The sequence below is a fragment of the Musa acuminata genome, chromosome BXJ1-3 (genome assembly GCF_036884655.1).
Source record: "Musa acuminata AAA Group cultivar baxijiao chromosome BXJ1-3, Cavendish_Baxijiao_AAA, whole genome shotgun sequence".
Classification (NCBI taxonomy): domain Eukaryota; kingdom Viridiplantae; phylum Streptophyta; class Magnoliopsida; order Zingiberales; family Musaceae; genus Musa; species Musa acuminata.
In genome coordinates, this window is record NC_088329.1 from 6,387,501 (window position 1) to 6,408,834 (window position 21,334).

The 21,334-nt window shown below is 37.4% G+C and overlaps 3 protein-coding genes across 8 annotated transcripts in view; 2 read left to right on the forward strand and 1 right to left on the reverse strand.

The window, feature by feature from the left end:
* LOC135587004 (putative E3 ubiquitin-protein ligase RF298) overlaps positions 1 to 3,592 on the forward strand; it is a 4,406-nt gene extending 814 nt beyond the window's left edge. The window contains exons 3-4 of one of the 2 annotated variants that reach the window (XM_065120959.1): positions 1 to 1,863; positions 2,858 to 3,592. The exon at positions 1 to 1,863 is cut by the window's left edge and continues 180 nt beyond it. In XM_065120959.1, coding sequence (XP_064977031.1) covers positions 1 to 1,863; positions 2,858 to 3,331 — 2,337 coding nt within the window. In that variant the 3' untranslated portion in view covers positions 3,332 to 3,592. The remainder of the gene's footprint in view (positions 1,864 to 2,857) is intronic. The other variant, XM_065120954.1, reaches the window with a different exon arrangement.
* Positions 3,593 to 6,111: 2,519 nt separating this feature from the next.
* Positions 6,112 to 18,633, reverse strand: LOC135619195 (squamosa promoter-binding-like protein 9). Of its 4 annotated transcripts, none has more exons than XM_065120989.1 (12): positions 18,005 to 18,633; positions 16,731 to 16,906; positions 15,135 to 15,373; positions 14,920 to 14,994; positions 14,709 to 14,816; positions 14,037 to 14,154; positions 11,597 to 11,732; positions 10,987 to 11,167; positions 9,994 to 10,569; positions 7,272 to 8,204; positions 7,132 to 7,192; positions 6,112 to 6,892 (listed from the first exon to the last, which is right to left on the reverse strand). In XM_065120989.1, the coding sequence occupies exons 1-10, from the start codon at positions 18,535 to 18,537 to the stop codon at positions 7,881 to 7,883; spliced, it is 2,466 nt and encodes an 821-aa protein (XP_064977061.1). In that variant the 5' UTR covers positions 18,538 to 18,633; the 3' UTR covers positions 6,112 to 6,892; positions 7,132 to 7,192; positions 7,272 to 7,880. The 4 variants fall into 4 exon arrangements, with proteins under 4 accessions (XP_064977061.1, XP_064977055.1, XP_064977038.1 ...); XM_065120983.1 differs by having other exon boundaries at positions 6,112 to 7,037; XM_065120966.1 differs by having other exon boundaries at positions 7,132 to 8,204.
* LOC135582676 (early nodulin-93-like) lies at positions 6,412 to 7,155 on the forward strand. Of its 2 annotated transcripts, XM_065121008.1 has the most exons (4): positions 6,412 to 6,545; positions 6,637 to 6,698; positions 6,784 to 6,859; positions 6,941 to 7,155. In XM_065121008.1, the coding sequence occupies exons 1-4, from the start codon at positions 6,482 to 6,484 to the stop codon at positions 7,039 to 7,041; spliced, it is 303 nt and encodes a 100-aa protein (XP_064977080.1). In that variant the 5' UTR covers positions 6,412 to 6,481; the 3' UTR covers positions 7,042 to 7,155. The 2 variants fall into 2 exon arrangements, with proteins under 2 accessions (XP_064977080.1, XP_064977072.1); XM_065121000.1 differs by having other exon boundaries at positions 6,637 to 6,859.
* Positions 18,634 to 21,334: the final 2,701 nt, after the last annotated feature.

The window sequence follows — 21,334 nt, forward strand, 5'->3', positions numbered from 1 at the left end:
CCATTTCCAACTGGGCCATTGAGTAATCATGATCTTGAGAAGCACGTAAGCGCCTGCAGTACATGTAGAGCTCTTACCCATAGCCTCAAAGAGGTACTCGATTTGGAGGATGTTAAATATACAGACTGGAGCGGCATGATGGAAACCCAACTTGAGGAGCTTCTCTTGAGTAATTTGGACATAGCTTTTAAGAGTGCAATAAAGAAGATCACTTTGTATGGATACAAAGAGTCCGTCGCAATTAATGCTCTATTAAGAATCGGCCGTTGCTATGGTTGTAAAGATCCTGTTTCGAACATTGTGGAACATGCTCTGGAGTACCTGTCAAGCGGGAAAGCAGTGGATATTTCAAGCAGAGAGAACTCATCTGAGGATATGAGGAAGTTGCAGAAGAGCTTGTTGGAAGACATGGTTAATGTGCTTAGGAAGATGCGGCCTTTCTATAGCAGAGGTGAAGCAATGTGGTCCTTGTTGATCCATGATATTAATCTTTCCCATGCATGTATAACAGATGGTGATACTTTCAGTGGTTCAGGATGCAATGAGATCTCAAGGGCTCCTGCTGTGCAGTCAAATGTAGAGCCGAATACCAATGGCACTACTACTTCAGTCATGGTGGAAAGCAATGTCCCTGAAAGTGATAAGCTAAAACCGTCAATAACTCATCCTCAAATTACTTCCAAAGCTGAAATGCCACCTTTGGGTGGTGTCCCAGGCTTAACTTCTTCAAAATTTTATGCCTCAAGCATTGTGCATGGCGCAACTTCTAGTTCAGGTCCCATGAAGGAGAATCCACCATCGTCATCTAAATCTGCAGAGGAGGAATTCCGGTCTCAGACTGTGGCTAAACCTTCTCTAACACGAGAAAAGCTTGCAGGTAGTAGAAAGGGGCTTGCAGGTAGTTCTAGGAATCGATACAGGTCAACTCATTTGGAAAGGAATAACCGAGGTCATGGACATAGATCAGCTTCGAGATTATCCAAAAATAGCAACTTGGGTAACCTGCTGTTAGACAAAAAATGCAAATCAATTTCCGATTCTGTAAGCATGGATCCTAAAAGCTCTCCTCTTAAACTAGATAAAACAGTTGATCTCCTAACATCACAATCATATACGACTCAGAACTTTTCTTTTACTGCTGGCTCATCATCGTCTGGCACGGACAAAGTTAGCAATAGTGCTTCATTACTTGCTGCAAACACCGATGCTTCCTTATTACTTTCTAGTAATATCAGCGATGACATCAGTACCAGACCTAATGATACTGCTGTATCTAAAAAGAGTAGTAGCATTTCCAGCTTTCTGTGCCATCAGGCTGGTTCCAATTGTGCTGCGGATGCAAAGGATGAGATATTGGTCAAGTTAGTCCCCCGTGTTCAGGAGCTGCAGACCCAACTGCAGGATTGGAGAGATTGGGCACAGCAAAAGGTGATGCAGGCTGCTCGTAGACTGAGCAAGGACAAAGTTGAGCTTCAAATCCTGAGGCAAGAAAAAGAAGAAGCAACTCGTCTCCTGAAGGAAAAGGAGACACTCGAAGTCAGCATGATGAAGAAGGTAGCAGAGACAGAGTATGCATGGTCGAAAGCTTGTGCACAATATGAAATGTCAAATGCGACTATGGGAAAGCTTGAAAATGACAACAACAAACTGAGGCAGGCATTGGAAATTGCAAAGTCACATGCTACCAAATTAGCAGCTAATTGTCAAGAAGCATCAATGAGGGAGATTATGACCCTTAAGAAGATACATTCATGGGAAAAGGAAAAAGTGATGTTTAATGAGGAGCTTGCAGCTGAAAAGAACAAACTCTCACGGCTTCGGCATCAACTTGAAGAAGCTAAGGATTGTCATGACCAAAGTGAGGTAACTGTCGATGAACACATTGCTTCTTAGTTACATCATTGCTTGCTTGTTATGGGCTTGTCTTTTATCTCTCTGACGTTCAATCCTACGCTCAGAATATTGTCCACCTTTGTGACCCATATTGGAGCTAATAGAAAATTCCATTTTCTCCCGTGCATTGTTAGGAAACTCTAAGGATGGGTCTCTGTTTCACAGTAATATTACTCCTTTATGATATAGGTGATTAAGATTTGAATCACAGAGACAGCCTTCTGCTTGCAGATATAAGGCTGCATTCGTTGACCCTCCTTAGACCTGTATTGATGGGATCCATTTGCACTGGACTGTCCTTTGTTATTAATGAACTACAAAATAATTACTGAATAGCGTGTGACTGTATTTTGTAAGTTCAGCTGATACATACAATAAATTAAATATGAAGTTACATGGCATATTGTTAGTGGGCAGTTAAAAGCATATTGAGCAATAATATCATCTTCACCGTTGTGTTCCTATGTTAGTTCCTTCAGTTCCCAGTGTGCATTCAAGCACAGATGGATGCTGTAGTTTCAGACCTTTCAGGAACAAAGGATCAAAAATGAATGTTGAAAAAAGTATTTCGATTTCAGTCAAATAAGATTATTTTCACCTGTCTTCTTTTTGTAGTTCATCTGAGATGTCAATCTTACTTGGCAACTTTTATATGTATGTTTGTCTGTCTAACTAACAGACTAACCCAGCTTTTAAGAGATCCCATATTTGGTGATTACAAATGATCAAGGAAGAATAAACAGAACAAAGCTGGTTATGGAATCTAAGAAGGCTTGATTAGATTCTAAAGATTGGATAAACTTGTTTAGTTACCAAAGGTTCCCCAATCATGTATCTAATTCTAGTTTTCTTTCTGTTTTACCTTTTCCACATCACCACAAACTGTTATAGTCCTTGGTCATTTTGAATTGTTTAGATATGCACAATGTGATATGTCTCCTCACCTGGAAGGAAAACATCACAGGCTGCTTGGAAGCAGGAAGAGAAGGCAAAGGAAGAATCACTCATGCAGGCTGCTGCCCAAAAAAATGAACGTGAGAATATAGAGGCCTCAGCAAAATTGGAGGAAGATGCCTTTATATTGAAGACAGAAATTGGTTTACAAAGATACAAAGATGATATCAGGACACTAGAAAACCAGATTGCGAAACTCAGGCTGAAAAGTTGTACAAAAATTCCAGTGCTTAGTTGGGATACCAGTGTTCATTCTAACACTGATATGGGGGATTCCCAGGGATCAGGAAATGGAGACATACGGCGTGATCGAGAATGTGTAATGTGCTTGACTGAGGAAATGTCAGTTGTTTTCCTTCCCTGCTCCCATCAAGTTGTTTGTGCAAAATGCAATGAGTTGCATGAGAAGCAGGGTATGAAGGACTGCCCATCATGCAGGACCCCCATTCGGCGCAGGATCTATGTACGCTCTGCTTACTCTTAACTTGCATATAGCATCTTAGGTCAGGAAAATCACAAGGATATGGAGTAATGCTTTGTGAGGCTTGGCACTGGATAATGAATATTGAGGGGAGGTTTTTTTTTTTTTTTTTTGTCTTTTTTGCTTTTGAGATGCATCATCGAGGAGGTGCAAGTTTCTGATGTGTTCATTTTTTTCTTTCTGTCCTTTCATGATCGCTCTTATTGTTTGGATAATTCATATTAAATGTGAGATTTGTCACAATGGATGTTACAATATATAGAACAGGAGGGGAGTATGGTTTGGAATGTAGATTATTTTGTTGGATGCAAGTATTAGAAACAACTATAATTTACATTGCGTAACACATTTTAACTATGAGATCCGTAAACATAATCCTCATCATTGTCATTTACCTTGTTTTATGATTCCTTTAAAAATCCGCTTTGCATAATATTTGCATCGGTTATTCTATTTTATTCAGTCATGTGGTGTTTAAAATTATATTCGGTCATTCGGACAGTCTTTTTACTCCTTTAGGTTGCGCAGTCAAGCGATATTGCTCCGAAATCATATCTGGTCATCTTATGCCTTTAGTGTGGACATGGAGTTGACACTCCTGATTGCTAGGAGAGGACTAAAATATGGAATATAAAGGTCATTAGGAGGAAAGAGTTTTGTTTAACTTTTTATTAAAACCTGCCAACATTACTATTGACATTTATATGGTTTGGTTATGGAAGATGAAATGCATCTCTCTCTCTCTCTCTCTCTTATTTAATGCTTTAACGTCTTGTGGGTGAAATTGAACCAGCATATTTTTTTTGTTCTTATATGATGATATGTGATTTTAGCATATTTTTTGTTTGCCAACTGTGATTGATACCAGACTTTGTGCGTTCCTGCCAAATGTGGACTCTCCGAAGGGGAAGATATCAAGTTTTTGTTATGTTCTCATGGCAGTAGATCAAGTCTAAAAGATGACACACACTGTTTCCTGGAGAAAAAATGATCAACACTAAGCGATGTCACCAATCTTTTAGCAAGCAAGGTTTGCATGTCCATTGACTAAAAGAACGTTACTTGTACACATATCCAAATCGTAAGTCTGGCTGAGATATTACTTTGTGACGAGAAGATGGAGGAGGATGTTGAGCTTCTTCTATCGTTGCCACATCTTATGACGGAGGAGTCGACGATCATTCATTCCACTCTTCTCGATCTCTCTAATCTTTCCCGTTGCATTCCCATATATCATGTACGAAAACGTTGTCTTAATCCAATTCTTTGGGTTTCTTAATCATAACGAGTCTCTCAATCAACCTTAAAATGCTCAGTTCTGAAAAAAATAAAATAAAAAGAGATTCTAATGTAATATTAAAATAACATGATGAGCTAGCTCTAAGATAACAGTCTATTTTTTATTATCTAAGGTCTTTTACTCGATACTATCGATAAAGAAGATGTCAAGTGATCTTCGATAAAAAGACCCCTTTGATATCTGAACGAATCATCGTATCATAATTGTGGTGTTCAACGATTCAACTCAAGTATTCATCGCCCGATGATGATCTAAGATTTTGTGTAATTATTTCATAAATTAAATTTTTATTTCAATTTTAATAGTTACTCGAGTCCTTTATAAAAGAGCATTTAAATATTCAATCTGTTTGAAAAAATTATAGTCCTTCGAATCTTTATTAATTTAAACATCGAATAATTTTTTTTTTGTACATTATTATGATATAATCTTTGCAAGAATCCCTTATCCTCGTGACACCAAACTTACTTGGGTTGGATTAAACTCATGACTTTTTCGGATAATCGAAATACAAAGTAAAATTGATCTTTTTAAGTTAAAATAATTAGGATGCAATGACAACAGTATTTGATCAAATCTTTTTAATTCTTTTAATTGCTAACATATTATATTTAATCAAAATAATATGCACTTCAACGACTATAATATCTTTTTCGTGAGGTTAAAAGAAAAAGAGATTAATACTACAGTCATGTTCGGCAGACGTAGAAATCCATTAGCCCTTTTAGGGTGCTGCTGTGCCGTCGCTCCTCATGATCCGACCCCACCGTGGAGATACATATATATCTGCGATCATCTGCCACGCAAAACCAAGGGACCAGATGTGGATGTCGTGGAACCAAAATACCATTTGCTTCTCCAACAGCTTCACGTTTCCTGGGTGCTACTGTACGGATACATGAGACAGAGAGAGAGAGAGAGAGGCGTCAAACGTCCGAGGAACATGGCATCACGCAGTCGCAAGTCGACAAGGCGGTACTGTTCCTGTCCTAATTCACCCGACATGAGTTCCACGGGTTACCATCGGATTGACTTTTGGGATTTTTCGTTCGTGATTTAGATGATTAGATTTCAAAGTCTTAATGTTGCGTTACAGTCGATTTAGATGATCAGAATTTTAGTTAGAGAAACAGTCATTTGTGTGTCTTCTATGCTAAAGTTTTTACCTTCCCATCAACAATATAATATGTTGACAGTTATGAGAAATAGTTTTTAAATATATATTATTTTTAAATTTGACGAGACAAAGAGCTACGAATAAAGATGATAATTTTAAAATATATATTATTTTTAAATTTGGTTAAGAATTTTGGTTGTTGATGTCATGGGTCAAATCCATCTATTGATTCCAATATTTAGTGAATTGAAAATATCAAGAATTTAATGACTTTGCATGGCAGAAAAAGGATTAAAGGGTGAAGACATCTATTATTTCCTTTTTTTTTTACTTATAAAAAAACTCAATTAAAATTAAATACCATCGTACCAATAAATCAATAATAAATTACTGGAGATTATTAGCTTAAGACATCATAGACTCGAATACCCTTTGGTGTTATTAACCCCGAGGATGGAAACGGGACCATCCGTCACAACAGTGAGAGGCATTTGTCGCCATCTAAAAGACCACAGGCCACCGAGAACCGGAGGCAGTGACATCAGAACGGTGTGCCCACATTTCCAGGAGCACACCGAACGCTCAAAACCATCGACTTCTTCCTCGCTCGCTCGCTCTCACCCACTCTCTTCCATCGCCTATAAAGAGACTGACTACCCACACGCATCCACATCTCACAGCTCACATCTTTCCTCTCTCGACTCAAGCTCTCTCCTCTTTAATCCAGACGAAAAGAATGGCTCCGGCAACTCGCGCTTCCCTGGACCAGAAGCTGGCCATGGCCAAGCGCTGCTCCCACGGTATCATCTCCTCCGTCTTCATCTTAGCATTTGGTTACCGCCGCACTTCGTCCTATCGCTGATCTCGTTCTTTGCTCGGTATGGTCGGCAGAGGGAGTCGTCGCAGGAGCGAAGGCCGCCGTCGTTGCAGGTTTTGCAGCTGCTGTTCCCACTGTAAGCATACTCTTCCTTGTATACCGTGTGACCTCAGTCGTGTTCTCTTCTGGGCCATCGGTTGAACCGAGCTTGCTTGCATCAGTTGGCCAGCGTTCGGATGCTGCCATGGGCGAGGTACAACCTCAACCCCACAGCTCAAGCTCTCATCGTCTCCACAGGTCTTGAACACTCTTTCCAAATGATTTCTGATCCTGTTGATCGAATGTTGTGTGAGTAATGGGGAGTTTGATTGGGTGCAGCTGCCGGAATGGCATACTTCATTGTTGCAGACAAGACTGTGCTGGCAGCCGCCAGGAAGAACTCCTTCAAGGATGCTTACCCAGGCAACAACAGTGCCTAAGAAGCGGTTTAGATTGATGCTCAAGTGTGCAGGAGGATCCACAAATACATGTAAATCCATGCTTGGTGTGACAATAAATCTAAATGTTACCTCGATTGTTGTTGCGGCTGCTCATCCAACTGCTTCTGTTGTTGTTGAACTTATGGCGAGTCTGCTTAGATGCATCACAAGTGTCAGACATGATAAATAAACCATATGAAAGCAAACTAATCCAATAATTCAGATCAAACCTGGATTGGAATTTAGGAAGGAAAAACTTGTTGATGTCTTGCGCTAAACAATGGATGAACTGCCTGACACTTTTGCAGGTATCATCATGATAATAAATGGAGCAGGAAATATTGTAGAGAAATATCACTGTCAATATCTTGTACTCAAATAGAAATGAACAAGGATCTTAATCTCGCATTCAATTCCATAATAAACTGATTGATAACATCTCTAGGTTATCCATGATAAACAACAATAGTAAACCTTCAGTCGATTCAAGCAAGGCCAAATCGAGCTCAAAAGATAAAAGCTTATGATGGCTAAAAACATAAGAGACGAAATTTGTTACACCAACAATTTTAAGATCATATTCTCATCGAACAAAATTGACAAAAGGAGTGATAGTCTACATTCTAAATAATAATCATAGGGACCATATATCAAACCCATAATTTTCTGACCTAGTAGAGTAACAAATACCTTTACAGATTGCAAGTTGTGCTCTGTTTCAGTTCAGACTATCCCTGAGGTCAATAAATGGCATGTAGAATTTGGGGAGATGCTACTTGCAACCAGTGCAAGCCGAACAATTCTACACTGTACATAGGACACAAGTGAAACCGGAAGTGTTAGCTTGGTTTCACGAGGGGGGAGGGGGGGCCGCCAAACATACACCTTCTGACGGAAATCGCAAACTCCCCGGCCTTATGTGGGTGGAAGAGGATGATACATGCTGCTAAGCACAAAACAACACTAACTACTACCAACAAAGGAAAGCGAGTCCTCATGATTTTGTTTGAGAAAATATCGTCCAAAGAGGGTTTGAAAACCGGGTTTTGGTGACAGCCCCTCCTGTCAACAATCTCTTTGGTTACAAGTGGAACATTTACATCATGCTCGATGGCTGGATGCAACGAGGTCGAACACGAACTGTCTCCAATTGCCTCGTTATCCTGCAAAAATTTGTGGATTAGGATGGATTATGTAGATGGATAATTGTAGAGAAGATATAATTGTCAGTCTATCTTATCACGGTATTTCAATGTCTAATTAACTCTTAAAAACAATATCACCATAATATGTACTATAAATCTTGATGTTCTCGTGCAAAGTTGCATAATCTTAATCGCAACATAGAGAATGGAAAATAATATCCGCAGGTTCAGAATGTCCACGCAGGTAGAAGGTAATAGACTTTCTCCCTTTATTGAGCAGAAAATGGGCACATGATATATAAATAGGAGGGGGAGATAGGAATTGAATCTGAACCCATGAATTTACAACACAAGAAAATTGAAAAGGATTAGCAAGTTAATTTTTTCCCAAGTAGTTTGTTCGCCAATATAAAGAAAATTTCTATCTTTCTAAAACAAAACCGTTGACAATATCCCAATGGAAAGGCCCCGAAAATTAATCATTTAACACAAACTTAATATGAAGAACATCTACAGAATGGCATACTGCGATCAGGCTATCCTATTAGAAAACACATTTAGTTGTGATCAGGGACTTGATACACTACAAGAAGACTGTTGGACTCTTTGAAAAATAAAGGTGATTTACAAATTGACACCACCTAAGTCAAATTAACAGCACAAAAATCAAAAGGTTCAGGAAATTATATATGAAAAACACAAAAACATATATAATTTGATATAGAATTAAGAATATTTCTGGAAAAACAAATATAATTATTACGCAGATGATACTTTTGGAGTATCATTAGGTATTAGGGAACAAAATTACTAAACAACACTGTACAATCTAAACTACCCACAAAAAACAGAATGGAGAAGGCATTTTCATTCAACAGTGTGTAACTGTAGACATGATACCAACCCAAGTATGCTAGAATATATTACGTTAAAAGCCAATAGCTAGAGAAAGCAATGCAATTGACAGGAAAAATGAAACAGAACAACAAACCTTGAGTAATCAAATAAGAGTACATTTTCATTTTTCAAATTCTAAGCCCTTGGATTCTTTTCAATGCATGAACAGAACTCTCAATAATTTGAGATTGGCTACCTTTGTCTATTCCTGCAACTTAGCGATATGGAGGACAACATTCACAAACAGTCCAAAAATCAGTATTATCCATTTCGACTGTTTATAACTAGGTCTTCTTTAGCACTAATTCTTACTATTGTGTGTACTTAATTCTTTGGACATGTCCAAAGACTTTTAGACAATTTTCCCTCATCTTAATCTCAAATAAAAGTAAAACTACCTCTAGATTGTTATTATTGCAGCCAATTTTTCGTACTTCCCGATAACATCCTCATTAGAAAGGTCAAACTATTACAGATGATCACTTCTGATATGAAGTTGAAAGCCTCTCATTTGCACACATGGTCCCCTCACTTGAAAATTTGAATTCGTATTAGGAATTGGAATACATTTGAATCATCCTTAGAAAGGAGGAAAGAGAAATCAATTCATAAGATGTTAAAGCAACAATTATAAGAACCCAATACCTTTGTTTAAGCAACAGATTACCTACCCATTATCTTCAGAATTTAGAAGGTAGGACAACTGTAATCAAAATCATTTCACACACAATTATTTATATCTTCATTTTTTTAATAACCACCAATGTTAGCCATGATTTAGCACTACCTATATGCAAAGAATGATGATAGAACCAACACATCAAGCATATGGTTGGGAAAACATTGACGCAAAAAACATTGGAACTAAGCAATCCACAAGAATAACACAAAAGCAAACAACATAACTTACTTGATTTGTATAATTCTTGGCACACATGCTAGTCTTCTGAGAGGTTTGTGGCATGAGAAGTCCACAAAGTGGGTTTTTTGGTTCTGTTAACCTTGTATCATTTAGAGTTCTCTGAAAAAGAATTTCTCTTACATGGTTAAGAAAATCATCATATAGCTTCTGGTCGACATCAGAAGTCCAATTGTCTGGCTTATCAAAGCCCTCGGTGAGAATAATATTATCCAGATGATGCATTATTGCTTGGAGCACACTAAAAAGCTCATTCTGGAGTAAAAACTTTAACATAGAAGTTAACCTCTGGACATTGGTAAAACTCCAAAAAGCTTCCTTTTCTTCCAAATATGGTGCCTTCAGTAACCATGCTATATCTAAGAGCAATGCTGACATTGCAGATTGTCTGGATGCAAGAATTTCGCAAAAGCCTGGAGAGGAATTAGCAATAAAATTTTGGGACATAATGTGACCGGCATAACAAGAATCAACTACAGGTTCTTCCATTCTCTCTAATTCAGAACATATCTGTTTGTTAGCAACGAGGACAGGTATATAGTTGGATATTCCAGCCGCATTTTCAACCTACAAAAAAAAAGGTAATGCTGCAGAAATCATTATTTTATCCAATAAAATGATATAGATATTTTACTAATCATAATACTATTTTTTTTCATCTCCAACAGCTTAAGTTTGTTGATTTCCTACCATGAAATCTCAATGGTTGAATGAACAAATTCAACTGTGTAATAATATATAAACAATAACATATGTTCATTTAACAGAGAGTTTCCTCATCATATGGATATACAAGCCAATAGCTTTAAAATAAAAACAAGGTAACAGAAAGGGAAGACCATAATTTAACGGATGTAGTAATTAGAAACTGTTTCTTATGAACTAATTCTTTCAGAAAATGACAACCATTAAATTGTGATATTAAAAGAAGGAAAAATTATACAACTTATTTGCAGACTGCGAACTTCTCTAAAGCAAACACACCTCAATAAATGCAGGCCCAAAAACCTCCGAGTCCAGGTGAGTTACTTTTATCCTGAACATCTCATGTTCAGAATTGTTGATACACACTGCTTTATTTCCATCAAGATACCTGGATTTCCCAGTAGATATGACATGACAAGAGTCATATTTAAGATATTTTCCAGCAAATGATACCAGAAACCTGCCATAACAAACATTTCTCATTAGGCTAGCTACTCTATTTCAAGCATAATTTTCTGTTGATTAAACATTTAGATATCTACATATACGATGGGAGAAAATGAGGAGAGACCCAGTAGGGGCCAACAGCCATCTCAGCCGTCCATGGTGAAAAAACAGATAGACAATCTATAGATTTTCTATCCCTGCCATAAATTTGTGTTCCAATAGGACTCTTTTTTTTCATCTTACATGCATTCATAAGGAAGAAAATTATATATTAATGTTAAAGATCTTTTATGCTTAAATTTCATATGATTTGAGATACAGGTCCAAAAGCAAGTACATTAAAGTAGAGACACAAGCATGTCTCAAACATGATCCTTATAAGACACTCTTAAACATGATGATCTGATACAGCTATAGCAAACTCTAAATGAAAATAAATTACCGAAATTTAGGCTGTTCAAGGTTGCTTCCACATGCAACAAACTCCATAGGTTTCCCGGCTTCAAAATAAAAAGGATAAACATAATGAAGTCTTGGTGCCTGCACCTCCATCTTGATATTTGTCAATGTTGCTCCATCTGAATATATATACATTAAACATCTCAGAAATTTCTTGCACGTGCTTACCCTTGATGACACAGTTCAAGGGAAAATGACTGTAATACAAAGAGCTCTGAATTATCCGATTGAGATTGCATCAACTTAAGAAAACTAATAAGTTGTCAGCTGGTCAGAGAAATCAGTCACCTTATGGAGCCATGAAAGCTCTGAGTTGTGCTCTAGAGCCAAGCCTATCGGGGAAGGCATATATGGTTGTGATGATGACTTATTTAGTATAGTTGCCATGTGCTCTAGTATCTTCCATGGATTTGTAACAAAAATGATGACCAAAGAAGAAATACATAAATGGATGTATGCCACAAACATGACTTTTTATTCCAGGCAACTAACCAATATTAACCAAGAAGTCATTTCCTTTCACTTTAAATTGTATTGCTAATATTTTAATTACTATTTACAGAATATAGAAAGGACACACATAATTGCAAATTATTTAGATGACATCATCGAGACAAATGCCTTTTAGTTGCAAGAATGCAGAAAGCATTAAGTGATAAAAATATCACAAGACAAGCATGGATTGTACACAATTAACTGTGGATAAGATGGACATGAACACAATATCTGTGTGTACCACCAGAAAATTGCAGGTAGCGAATAGCAACTAGACTAGTAAAACACTACAATTGCCACTTGTAACTTAAGCATTTTACTGCTTTCTTAAGTTTCATACTCCTTCCACGCTTAAACCAGACATGGGCTGAGCATCATAATGAACAAATAGTACAAATTAGCACATTGCACAATTATAATGTGAAAGGCTGTATTACAGTTGGATGTCAGACATGGCTGACATCATCCAGTTGCCAATAGGAAATTATAGGAAGTGAGTATTAGTAAAAGAATTGTGTTTCCCTTCAATGTCCAGCCACTTGCACAGACAAACCACATTGATGGATTTTTATTTTTCCAATCACCCACAACATGCCTAATAAGGTTTGCAATTTCATATCAGCCCTTAATATTACCACCAGAAAGTGTCAACCCATGAAAGGCTGGATCTCTTTATCTCAGCCATGAGTAAAATCTCACTATAACTGAAAATTAGCAACCACAAAATTAAACATGATTTCCTCAGATAATTCGAGATGTCCCAGTCTACTTCCCGTGACTAGTCAGTAATGCTATACGTACACAAGGGCCAAACAGATAACTTAGGTGCCATGAACCGTCTAAAAGCTAGGCTATGATCTAGACAATTGCCTAACAATCAAGAAATCTAGCTGCTGCAACCAATGCCTGTCGACTGCACAATGATAAAGGCCTAGTGATGGCTTCAACCAACACTAGCAGTAGCTACAGACAAAATCTGAGGCAACTCTAGCATCATCAAAGTAGCTGCTTTGTCAACTCATGCAAAGGAAAGAACAACCACTAGCAATACATGAACACAGAACATTAGGAAGAAGAGAAATTGAAACGAAAAATGATTAAATACCATGAAATCCTAGGCATACTGTCAAATACATATTGGTCAAACCAAGTATGGAACACTAGTTATCATAGTACAAATATCAATCCTTTTTAATTACTTTCTGTGCGTACCACTGATAATGGTACTATACTGATTGATAGTTACCAATTTGAACAGGTTTCGGTACCTAGACCGAAGTGGAACTTAAATGCTTTGCAGAAGATGAGGTCAGAAATCAGAAAGAAAGATAACCTTCCACTTATTGGCAGTTGAAGAGCACCACAAACCATTCTTTAGTCATCCAATCACTTATATCATTACTTCAGTCATCGGTGAATGGTGTGGCTAGAGAAGTTTATGCATCCGATAATTTATACGGTCATGGATCAATGAATATCAAAGATTTGTAACCTAATCATGACATTTCAATCCATCTATGATGTTTCTGTCCATTTAAATGGCTGATTAGTCGCCAACTAGGCAATTAAACATCATTCAATACCAACCAGCCCAAAGCAGCATTAATGAGTTAAAGCAAAAGGCCTGTAGCCAACCCCAACCTTGGTGGGCACCTAGGCAGGCACTTAAACTGCCTAAGAAAGCAATGTCAATCAGTCATCCAACCATCAGCAATGGAGGATTGGACCACTGCAGCCTCACACCAAAACAGCGTTCTTTAATTAGAATGAAAAGGCACAACCAAGCTTAATTGTTTATTCAAATAATGCACAACATATGGCCATGCCAAAAACTAGCAAAGTAGACTGCCATTATCTAATTAAAAACACAGGTCAAGTTGAATGAAACTGAAATTGGTGATAAGTAGACATTTTAGGTATGAGCTAACCTTGCAAGACATGGATAATCATATTGCCAAGATAAACAAAAATGGTGCCTCTTCCCCGCAACAAACTTTCAGGTGTATTAATCAAGTCCCTCACATAGTGAGCCACATTTTGAGATAACTGTTAAGAGGAATTTTGACATTAAAATTAGCTTTCTCAGTTGACCGAAATACATGAAAATCCTATTGTGAGGCCCAATAATGAAAAGACCTTATCAAATCATGAAAGGAATCATTATATAAAAAGGATAAGCAAAAGCACAAAGTTCATGCTGATGGAACATATAAACCAAAAGCTCCTACTGTCAAGAAGTGTTAAATTGTTAATAAAGCAAGTGGTAAAGTAGGCCATCAACAATAATTTTGTATCAAGTTACAACACGGATGCTATGGCTTCCATAAATAGTACACAGCACTCATACTGGAGATTGCATTTTAGCCAACAGAAAAGAAAATTCCTCTGATATCAGCAATGAAACAATAGTTTCTATGATAGCCAGAGGCACAGAAGTACAAGAAAAACATTCAGTAACCCACAATTTTCATGTCAGTAAGATCTTTGGAACAAAAGCAGTCAGCATCAGTAACAAGTATAATGCATCCATTATGACAATATGGGAACAACAAATATGACATTACTAAGCATATTAGATTACTGAAAACAAAACTTCATACCTTATCCCACATGGACTGTGGCATTGCAATGAAAACAGTCAAAATTGTACATCCAGGACGTATATAACCCTCCAACTCAACAGGCATATTTGCCAACCACTGAAATATCTGTAGAATTAAAATAAAACCAACTAGTTAATGTCTGTCTCACAATTTAAACAATAAAGTAGCCCTTCTCAGCTAAATTTTACTTAAGAACTTAAAAGAGTACTTGATGGCGCAATCGTCTAGGAAATTCTGCAGGGTTCCAATCGTAGAGCTTGAATGATATTCGACCTGTCGGACACTACAATCAAGTAATGCATCACAATCCACATGCATGTAAAAATATGTTAATAGCCAAAGGCACTCTTTCTCAATAGAGAATCAATCAAAACTGGAAGAGAAAAGCCAGGTAGCTAAAAGATAAGAGATAAAAGGACCTACCAGAGATGAATAAGTACTCTTCTTCTCACAAAAACTAGAAGAAAGGGCAGATTTTGAATTAGTAATCCTTTCATCTTTCTGAGCTTCACGAGAAATTACTATATCATCGTTTTTAAGGCTAGGAAGTGAACCAGTGGGAGAACCTCCCCCATCTTCAGATTCTGCTAGAGGTTCTCCATCCAGACTTTTGTTGCTCACAACTGTCTCAGCTGTGTTGCATGTAAATTCATCTACCGTCTCTAGAAAAGCATAAAATAAGAAAGAGACAATCAAATCAAATGGACCATTGTGTAATAGATTGAGTAAGAAAGGGAAAACAGTAAACAGGAAGAGTGGAAAAACAATTACAAATCATTTATTGGTTATTTCCATTAGAGTAGTTACAAAATACATTAATCTACAGTTATTCCTGCACAAACAAATTATGCCTAAGAAAGTGCAGTAGCAACAGCATGAATCAAGATCCATGGGATCAGGATTAGCTCTGGAACTAGTCAAGGGGTTTAAGATCTGGATTGACCAATTTTTCTCTTTTTTTTTTCTTTTAACGACCGAAAATTACCAAGATTCACTGAAAACCAAATGAAATAGGCAGGATCAGTTGAAAAACATCGGAGGATCGACTGAATGAGAACTAGCTTAACTGCCAGAATAGGCTAAAGATAATGGGGATCAACAAGATAATTCAGTACAACTTGGAATGATTGACTAGTCCAGATCAGACAGAGATCACCTGAATCAGATCAGATCAGAGTGACCAAATACAGCACAGGAAAAATAAAAATCATGAATGGATCCTGTGTTGTTGTTAAATATGTAGCACATAAATCCGACCTCAATGTCACCAATGTGACAATGAGTATTACAAGCACAATTTGTTGTTCACAGTATGAGTTGGTACCACAGTCTTACCATATTCACATGTTTTTTATTATTATTTGTAAATGTTGGTATTGATCTTTGTTGAAAATGTATCTTATACTACATTATCAATCATCATTGGTGAATAAAAAAATATTCATCAAGCACGTTCTACTGACTATTCAGGTTTGCACCACTTCTCAGCCAGAGTAGTATTCCGATATTTGTTCAGGTATATAAAGGACTCAGAACCATGAAAAATATATGGCAACCACTGGTAGAATACAAACATGGTTCAAGGTAGGTGAATAAAAAATTATGCAGCAAATCAAATTGACAAATTCCACGAATCAGTGTAGCATAAATCATGCTTTACTTTACTGGTCCGTACCGATATGCCGATCAACCATTGGTACAGTACATACCGATGTACCAAAACATAGTACGATGAGGCATATCAATAGACCAATCTGTACCGCCCTTACTGGTCCCCTATCGGATCAATACATACCACCCATACCGAGTACACTATGGTACGATGAACCTTGGCATAAATTTAACAAAAGCAAATATTCATCATTTGGTGTTTCGGTAATTTTGCAAATATAAGTGTACTATCACTCATTGCTTGGCTTCTAATAGCGAATATTTATTTAGCAATTATATATTGAACCCAGGAACTAAAACATAACCAGATATGTCTGATTTTGATGCTTGACAAGTAAGAAACAAAACCTTTCATTGGTTCACCATCAAAAGAAACATCAGGCAGTGAGTCTTCTTGCGTGTCTGTTTCTTTTTCCACTATACTATTTAAGTCATTAGGCTTTCTTCGCCTCCTTTTGTTGTGTCGTTCTAATTTTCTCCTACAGCTACGTTTGCCCTCATCAAAATCTGGCAGAACATGAAACCTGGAATCCAACAATTTAAACTATTAAAATTTTAGGCTAGAACCAGGAAAATATAGTAAATATCCAAAGGCATAATTACTTTAAAACAGCATCAGGTCAGCTAAAACCGAAAAGAACAACATTTATTTTATGCTCGTAAAGAGGTGTTTAAGAAAATCACATGATGCCGCAAAGACCAATTTTACACCATGTGATACTAAAGTATAGTGCCAAATTTGTTATATATAAACAAAGCACTATGAATTGCTACAGATTTGTTTATCACAAACTGAAACACTAGAACACTTACAAGTATCTTAGATTCTTAATGAATATGTAAATTAAAGCTCAACAATATTTCTGAAATGTTTGAAATTAGGATTATTTTGATAATATAATTAAAGTCAGCTGATATCAATAGACCCGCATCATCTATTTTGAATTAGTTATGCCATAGAACAAAGAAAGATGCATGATTTAACAAAATGATAATATGTATACCTAAATGAGAAAACACCATCTTCTATTTCTTTTATTGCCTGAAAAATTATTTTAGAGTAAGGAAGTATATCTAATGTATTTAAGGGCCTTCTAAGACATATTTGAATTCAAAAATATGTTGACAAAATAAACTTGAAGAAGACAATCCAATAGATGTAAAGTAGTTGCATACTTCCTAAAATGGAAGAAAGCAGCATGGTTTGTAATCAATATTATTCATTAATTAAACGCTCCAATAAGTTGCTCCTTTTTGACGTGGGTGACTATAGTTTAGTCACAAAGACCTATTGTCTGCTTGCAGGATTAAGACGGCATAATCGATTCCTCTAAATCCCTCATTGGCACATTGGGGGGAAGATTATTAACGCAGAAAAAATGTCCTGAAATCCAGAAATGATGAATAATTATTTTGAAATTATAAAGTCAGTACAAGATAGAATAATTGTATGCGGTAAAATACAACATCACAAGGTTATAAAAGAATACAACGTTACTAACAGAAACCAATACCAAGAATCATACATTCTCGAATTCTTTGGAGAAAATAACCATGTGATGGAATAATTCTACATCGAAAAATCACGGTCTTACAAGGTTATCCAAAAATATACAACTTACTTGCCACACTGCTGGCAATAACGCTTGTGCTCCCCGTCAAGAACAACCGATGAAGAATTCGCACACCGGAGACAAACCCTGTGCCGCTTGTGATACCCCTTCAACTCGCTGATATCCGCCTCGCACCCCGGTACCTGGCACCTAACCACCCTGGATGCCCCGCCCTTCCTGGACCGTTTCCGCGGTCCGGCAACCGCCACCTCCTGCATCGCCTCCTCATCCTCCTCGGGGCACGAGCACGGCACCCTTCCTGCCAAATAGTTCGGGCAAACGAGTCTCGCGTCCCTCTTCCTCACGCGACCCATCCCATCCTCGATCCCCGACGGCGCCGGCTCGGCAAAAGGGAGCGGGAGGGAAGACAGCTCCGCGGTGGACAGCGGCGGCAGCGTCTGGGCTTCGTCGGAGGTTCCCCAGGGGAGGATCAGGGGATCTTCATCGACGTCGGTGAAGTCGAAGAGGCTACCCCATTCCCACATCGCCGCCGCCGCCGCGGTGGGTTCATCGGCCGCCGCTGAGGCCGGAGGGATCTCCATAAGGCGAGATAACGACAAGAGAGAGAGACAACTCCGCCGCGCTGCGAGGTTTAGATTTGGAGATCGGACTCCATAATTTGGGATTCGATGAGGAAAAGATGATATAATAAGCTACCGGTGGTTTAGGAAGAAGAACAGGCGTGGGCCCCGTTCGGTGGAAGCATGAGGTTAAGATTTCCTGTAAACGACCAATCACAACTCAGGAATCAGGATGTTTCTATAAACCCGCTTGCGGGACCCACGGATCATCCTTAGTTGGTTCACTCAGTCTGGGAATAACTGTGAATCCTGGCTGCCAGTGGACAGGTGAACGACCTTTGGGTGGGTAGCAAGAGTACGCTTGATTGAGGGGTAAATTAGGCCACCAATCCTTTCCATTTTCTATCTGTTCCTTGACTTTTAATACAACATCTCGGTCAAATCATTTCTATATTGACTCTAAATTTTAATTGCATTTCAATTAAATTAAATGTCACAAGTTAGGGTTATCATCACTTATCCTCCTTCCAAATGAACTCTTTCAATTTAACTCATTCACAAGTAAAAGGATATCATTCACCATGGCATATTCAAGAAAATGTTTTATCGTTGAAAACAATGGACAATGATAAATTTTGCCTATTTATCTGTGCAAAAGGTAAATTTTGTTATATAATCAGAAATTCAAAAATGTGTGTGATAGGTTGATATGCCAAATTAATGATATAATTTAACTAAAATTCTAATTAGTTTTTTAAGGAAAGTAAATTTGAAGGGGTACCAGAAATTCAAGATGATCTATCTCGCTCAGCGCAGGGAACAGGATCCTCCTTTCACAAAGCATGTCTCTTCACGTAATCCATGACGTCATTCACGGCGACGAGGTACCACGTGGGAGGGAACCCTGTTGCCTGTCTCGGGAAGACTGGTAAACGCCGCCGCTCGGGTGACCCCGCCATGTCGACACCTTTGTCCTGTCGTCGCAGCACGAAAATTTTCGATCCGCGTGTCGCTTCCGCAACGTGATAAGAAGAAAAGCTCGGATAAGTTTGTGCAGGCGGGGAGATAATAGAAATAGGGCGTGAGGTGGTTGAGCGGGCGAGAGGTTGTTGACACATTTGGTGCGGCAACAGATATTTTATGAACGGAATTCTTTCCCGACCCCTGCTTTCCCACGCCCCGAAACACCTGGCTTTCTATTGAACAAGAAAGCGGGCCCCAAGGAAGATCCGAACGGACCCCACACTTCGCATCGAATCGCGAGGTCGGTAAAACGTGGTTGTCGTGGGCAAAGTCTGGGCGTGTTGTTTACGACACTTCGCGTAGCACCACCTGCCTTGCTGTTGGTGGCGACGGTGGCCCCGGCGGTGGACCCCACATAAAACAGGGGAAAACCAATGGCGTGTTTTCTACGACTTTGTGTAGATTAATTACACCTTAAAGCGGAAGAGAGCCAGAAAATTTTCCTATTTATTTTTCCCTAATTTGTATGAGTTTTATTATTATTATTTTTGGGCGATTTATTTTTCCATGCTCTTAAATCAACCAAAGAAAAATAGAAAAAAAAATATTTTATAAAATCACAAAAATATTTTATCAAATACATTCGATTAAAAATCGAATGGCTCTCTTGATCTGTACATTTGGCAAACCAAAGTGGAGATGATTTAATAGAAAGCAATGATCTGACCGATTCATGTTTGAATCAGCCGGAAAAAAAACATTATCTTGAGATAAATGGTCAATGGGAAGAACAAAAATGAATAAGCATTAAATTAACTGTAATTCCACTGGTGGCAATCGATAGAGATAATATATATATGTGTGTGTTCGAACTGATCACTTTATTAGTCATAAGTTAATAGGAGATAACATGTAGGGATGATATAGTTCAAGGCAGCAGTTGGTGGGCTGTCTTCTTGTTTGTTCCTTCTTAGAAATCGAAGTCCTCAATTTTATATCGAGAAACATGGATATGTAAATGTATTATTGGGGATATAAAAGAACATGTTAATTAACAAGGAAAACAGAGGTACTCTCATATAATCTTGTTTGTTCACTAATGAGAATTTTGTGACCATTACAAATAAAATAAGTGTTTAGTTTCATATTAAACAATAATATTTAATATTTTAATATTTAAACAAAATTTAAAGGATATAGAGACCAAAAGAACTCATGAAAAAAATTATTGGGAGAAGATGATAGTCCGATTCTCTAACTTTGTTTGGACCATATGATAAAAAAATATCAAATTGCGGTCGAGGGGGCTCAAATATTTAATTTGATGTCAATTTGTATGAAGATGATTATCAGATGAATTTCTACGTGATCACTCTGATGCTCAAATTAATAATCCAATAGGAGGTGTGGGTAAACAGTGATTGATATAAGAAAAAAAACTATATGTATAACTCGGGTCGTTATATGTCCAATCATGATTAGATAACATTTCACTTATCTAATTACACTTAAATATTATAACCTAAATTTAATATGAATTTGAAAGAAAGTGATCACTGAAAATTTTAACAAGTTATTATATTTATATAATATTATTTAATTAGATCATATATATTATATAATATTATTATAATTATCAGGCAATATAAATAAAATCTAAGAATTTGAAGGCTCTTCTAATTATAATCTTAAATACTTTGCTCTCGCATATAAAAGAAAAAAAAAATTATGGGGACGAAACTCTTAATTATTGGGAGATTACAGGTATTATTATAGCTTTCGGATCTGATAATAATGTATATATAGATGAGATAAAAACTTTTGAGTAGCATAAAAAAATAAATATGTATTGTAT

What these genes read in the sequence shown, in the direction of transcription:
- LOC135582676 (XM_065121000.1), top strand. Translation starts at nt 6,482, where the DNA reads ATGGCTCCGGCAACTCGCGCTTCCCTGGACCAGAAGCTGGCCATGGCC. An exon ending in GGCCAAGCGCTGCTCCCACG is followed by an intron (nt 6,546 to 6,636) that starts GTATCATCTCCT and finishes TATGGTCGGCAG; the next exon opens with AGGGAGTCGTCGCAGGAGCG. An exon ending in AGCTCTCATCGTCTCCACAG is followed by an intron (nt 6,860 to 6,940) that starts GTCTTGAACACT and finishes GATTGGGTGCAG; the next exon opens with CTGCCGGAATGGCATACTTC.
- LOC135619195 (XM_065120989.1), bottom strand. Translation starts at nt 18,537, where the DNA reads ATGGAGATCCCTCCGGCCTCAGCGGCGGCCGATGAACCCACCGCGGCG. An exon ending in TGATGGTGAACCAATGAAAG is followed by an intron (nt 15,374 to 16,730) that starts GTTTTGTTTCTT and finishes ATGCTTTTCTAG; the next exon opens with AGACGGTAGATGAATTTACA. An exon ending in CACAGTCCATGTGGGATAAG is followed by an intron (nt 14,155 to 14,708) that starts GTATGAAGTTTT and finishes TCCTCTTAACAG; the next exon opens with TTATCTCAAAATGTGGCTCA.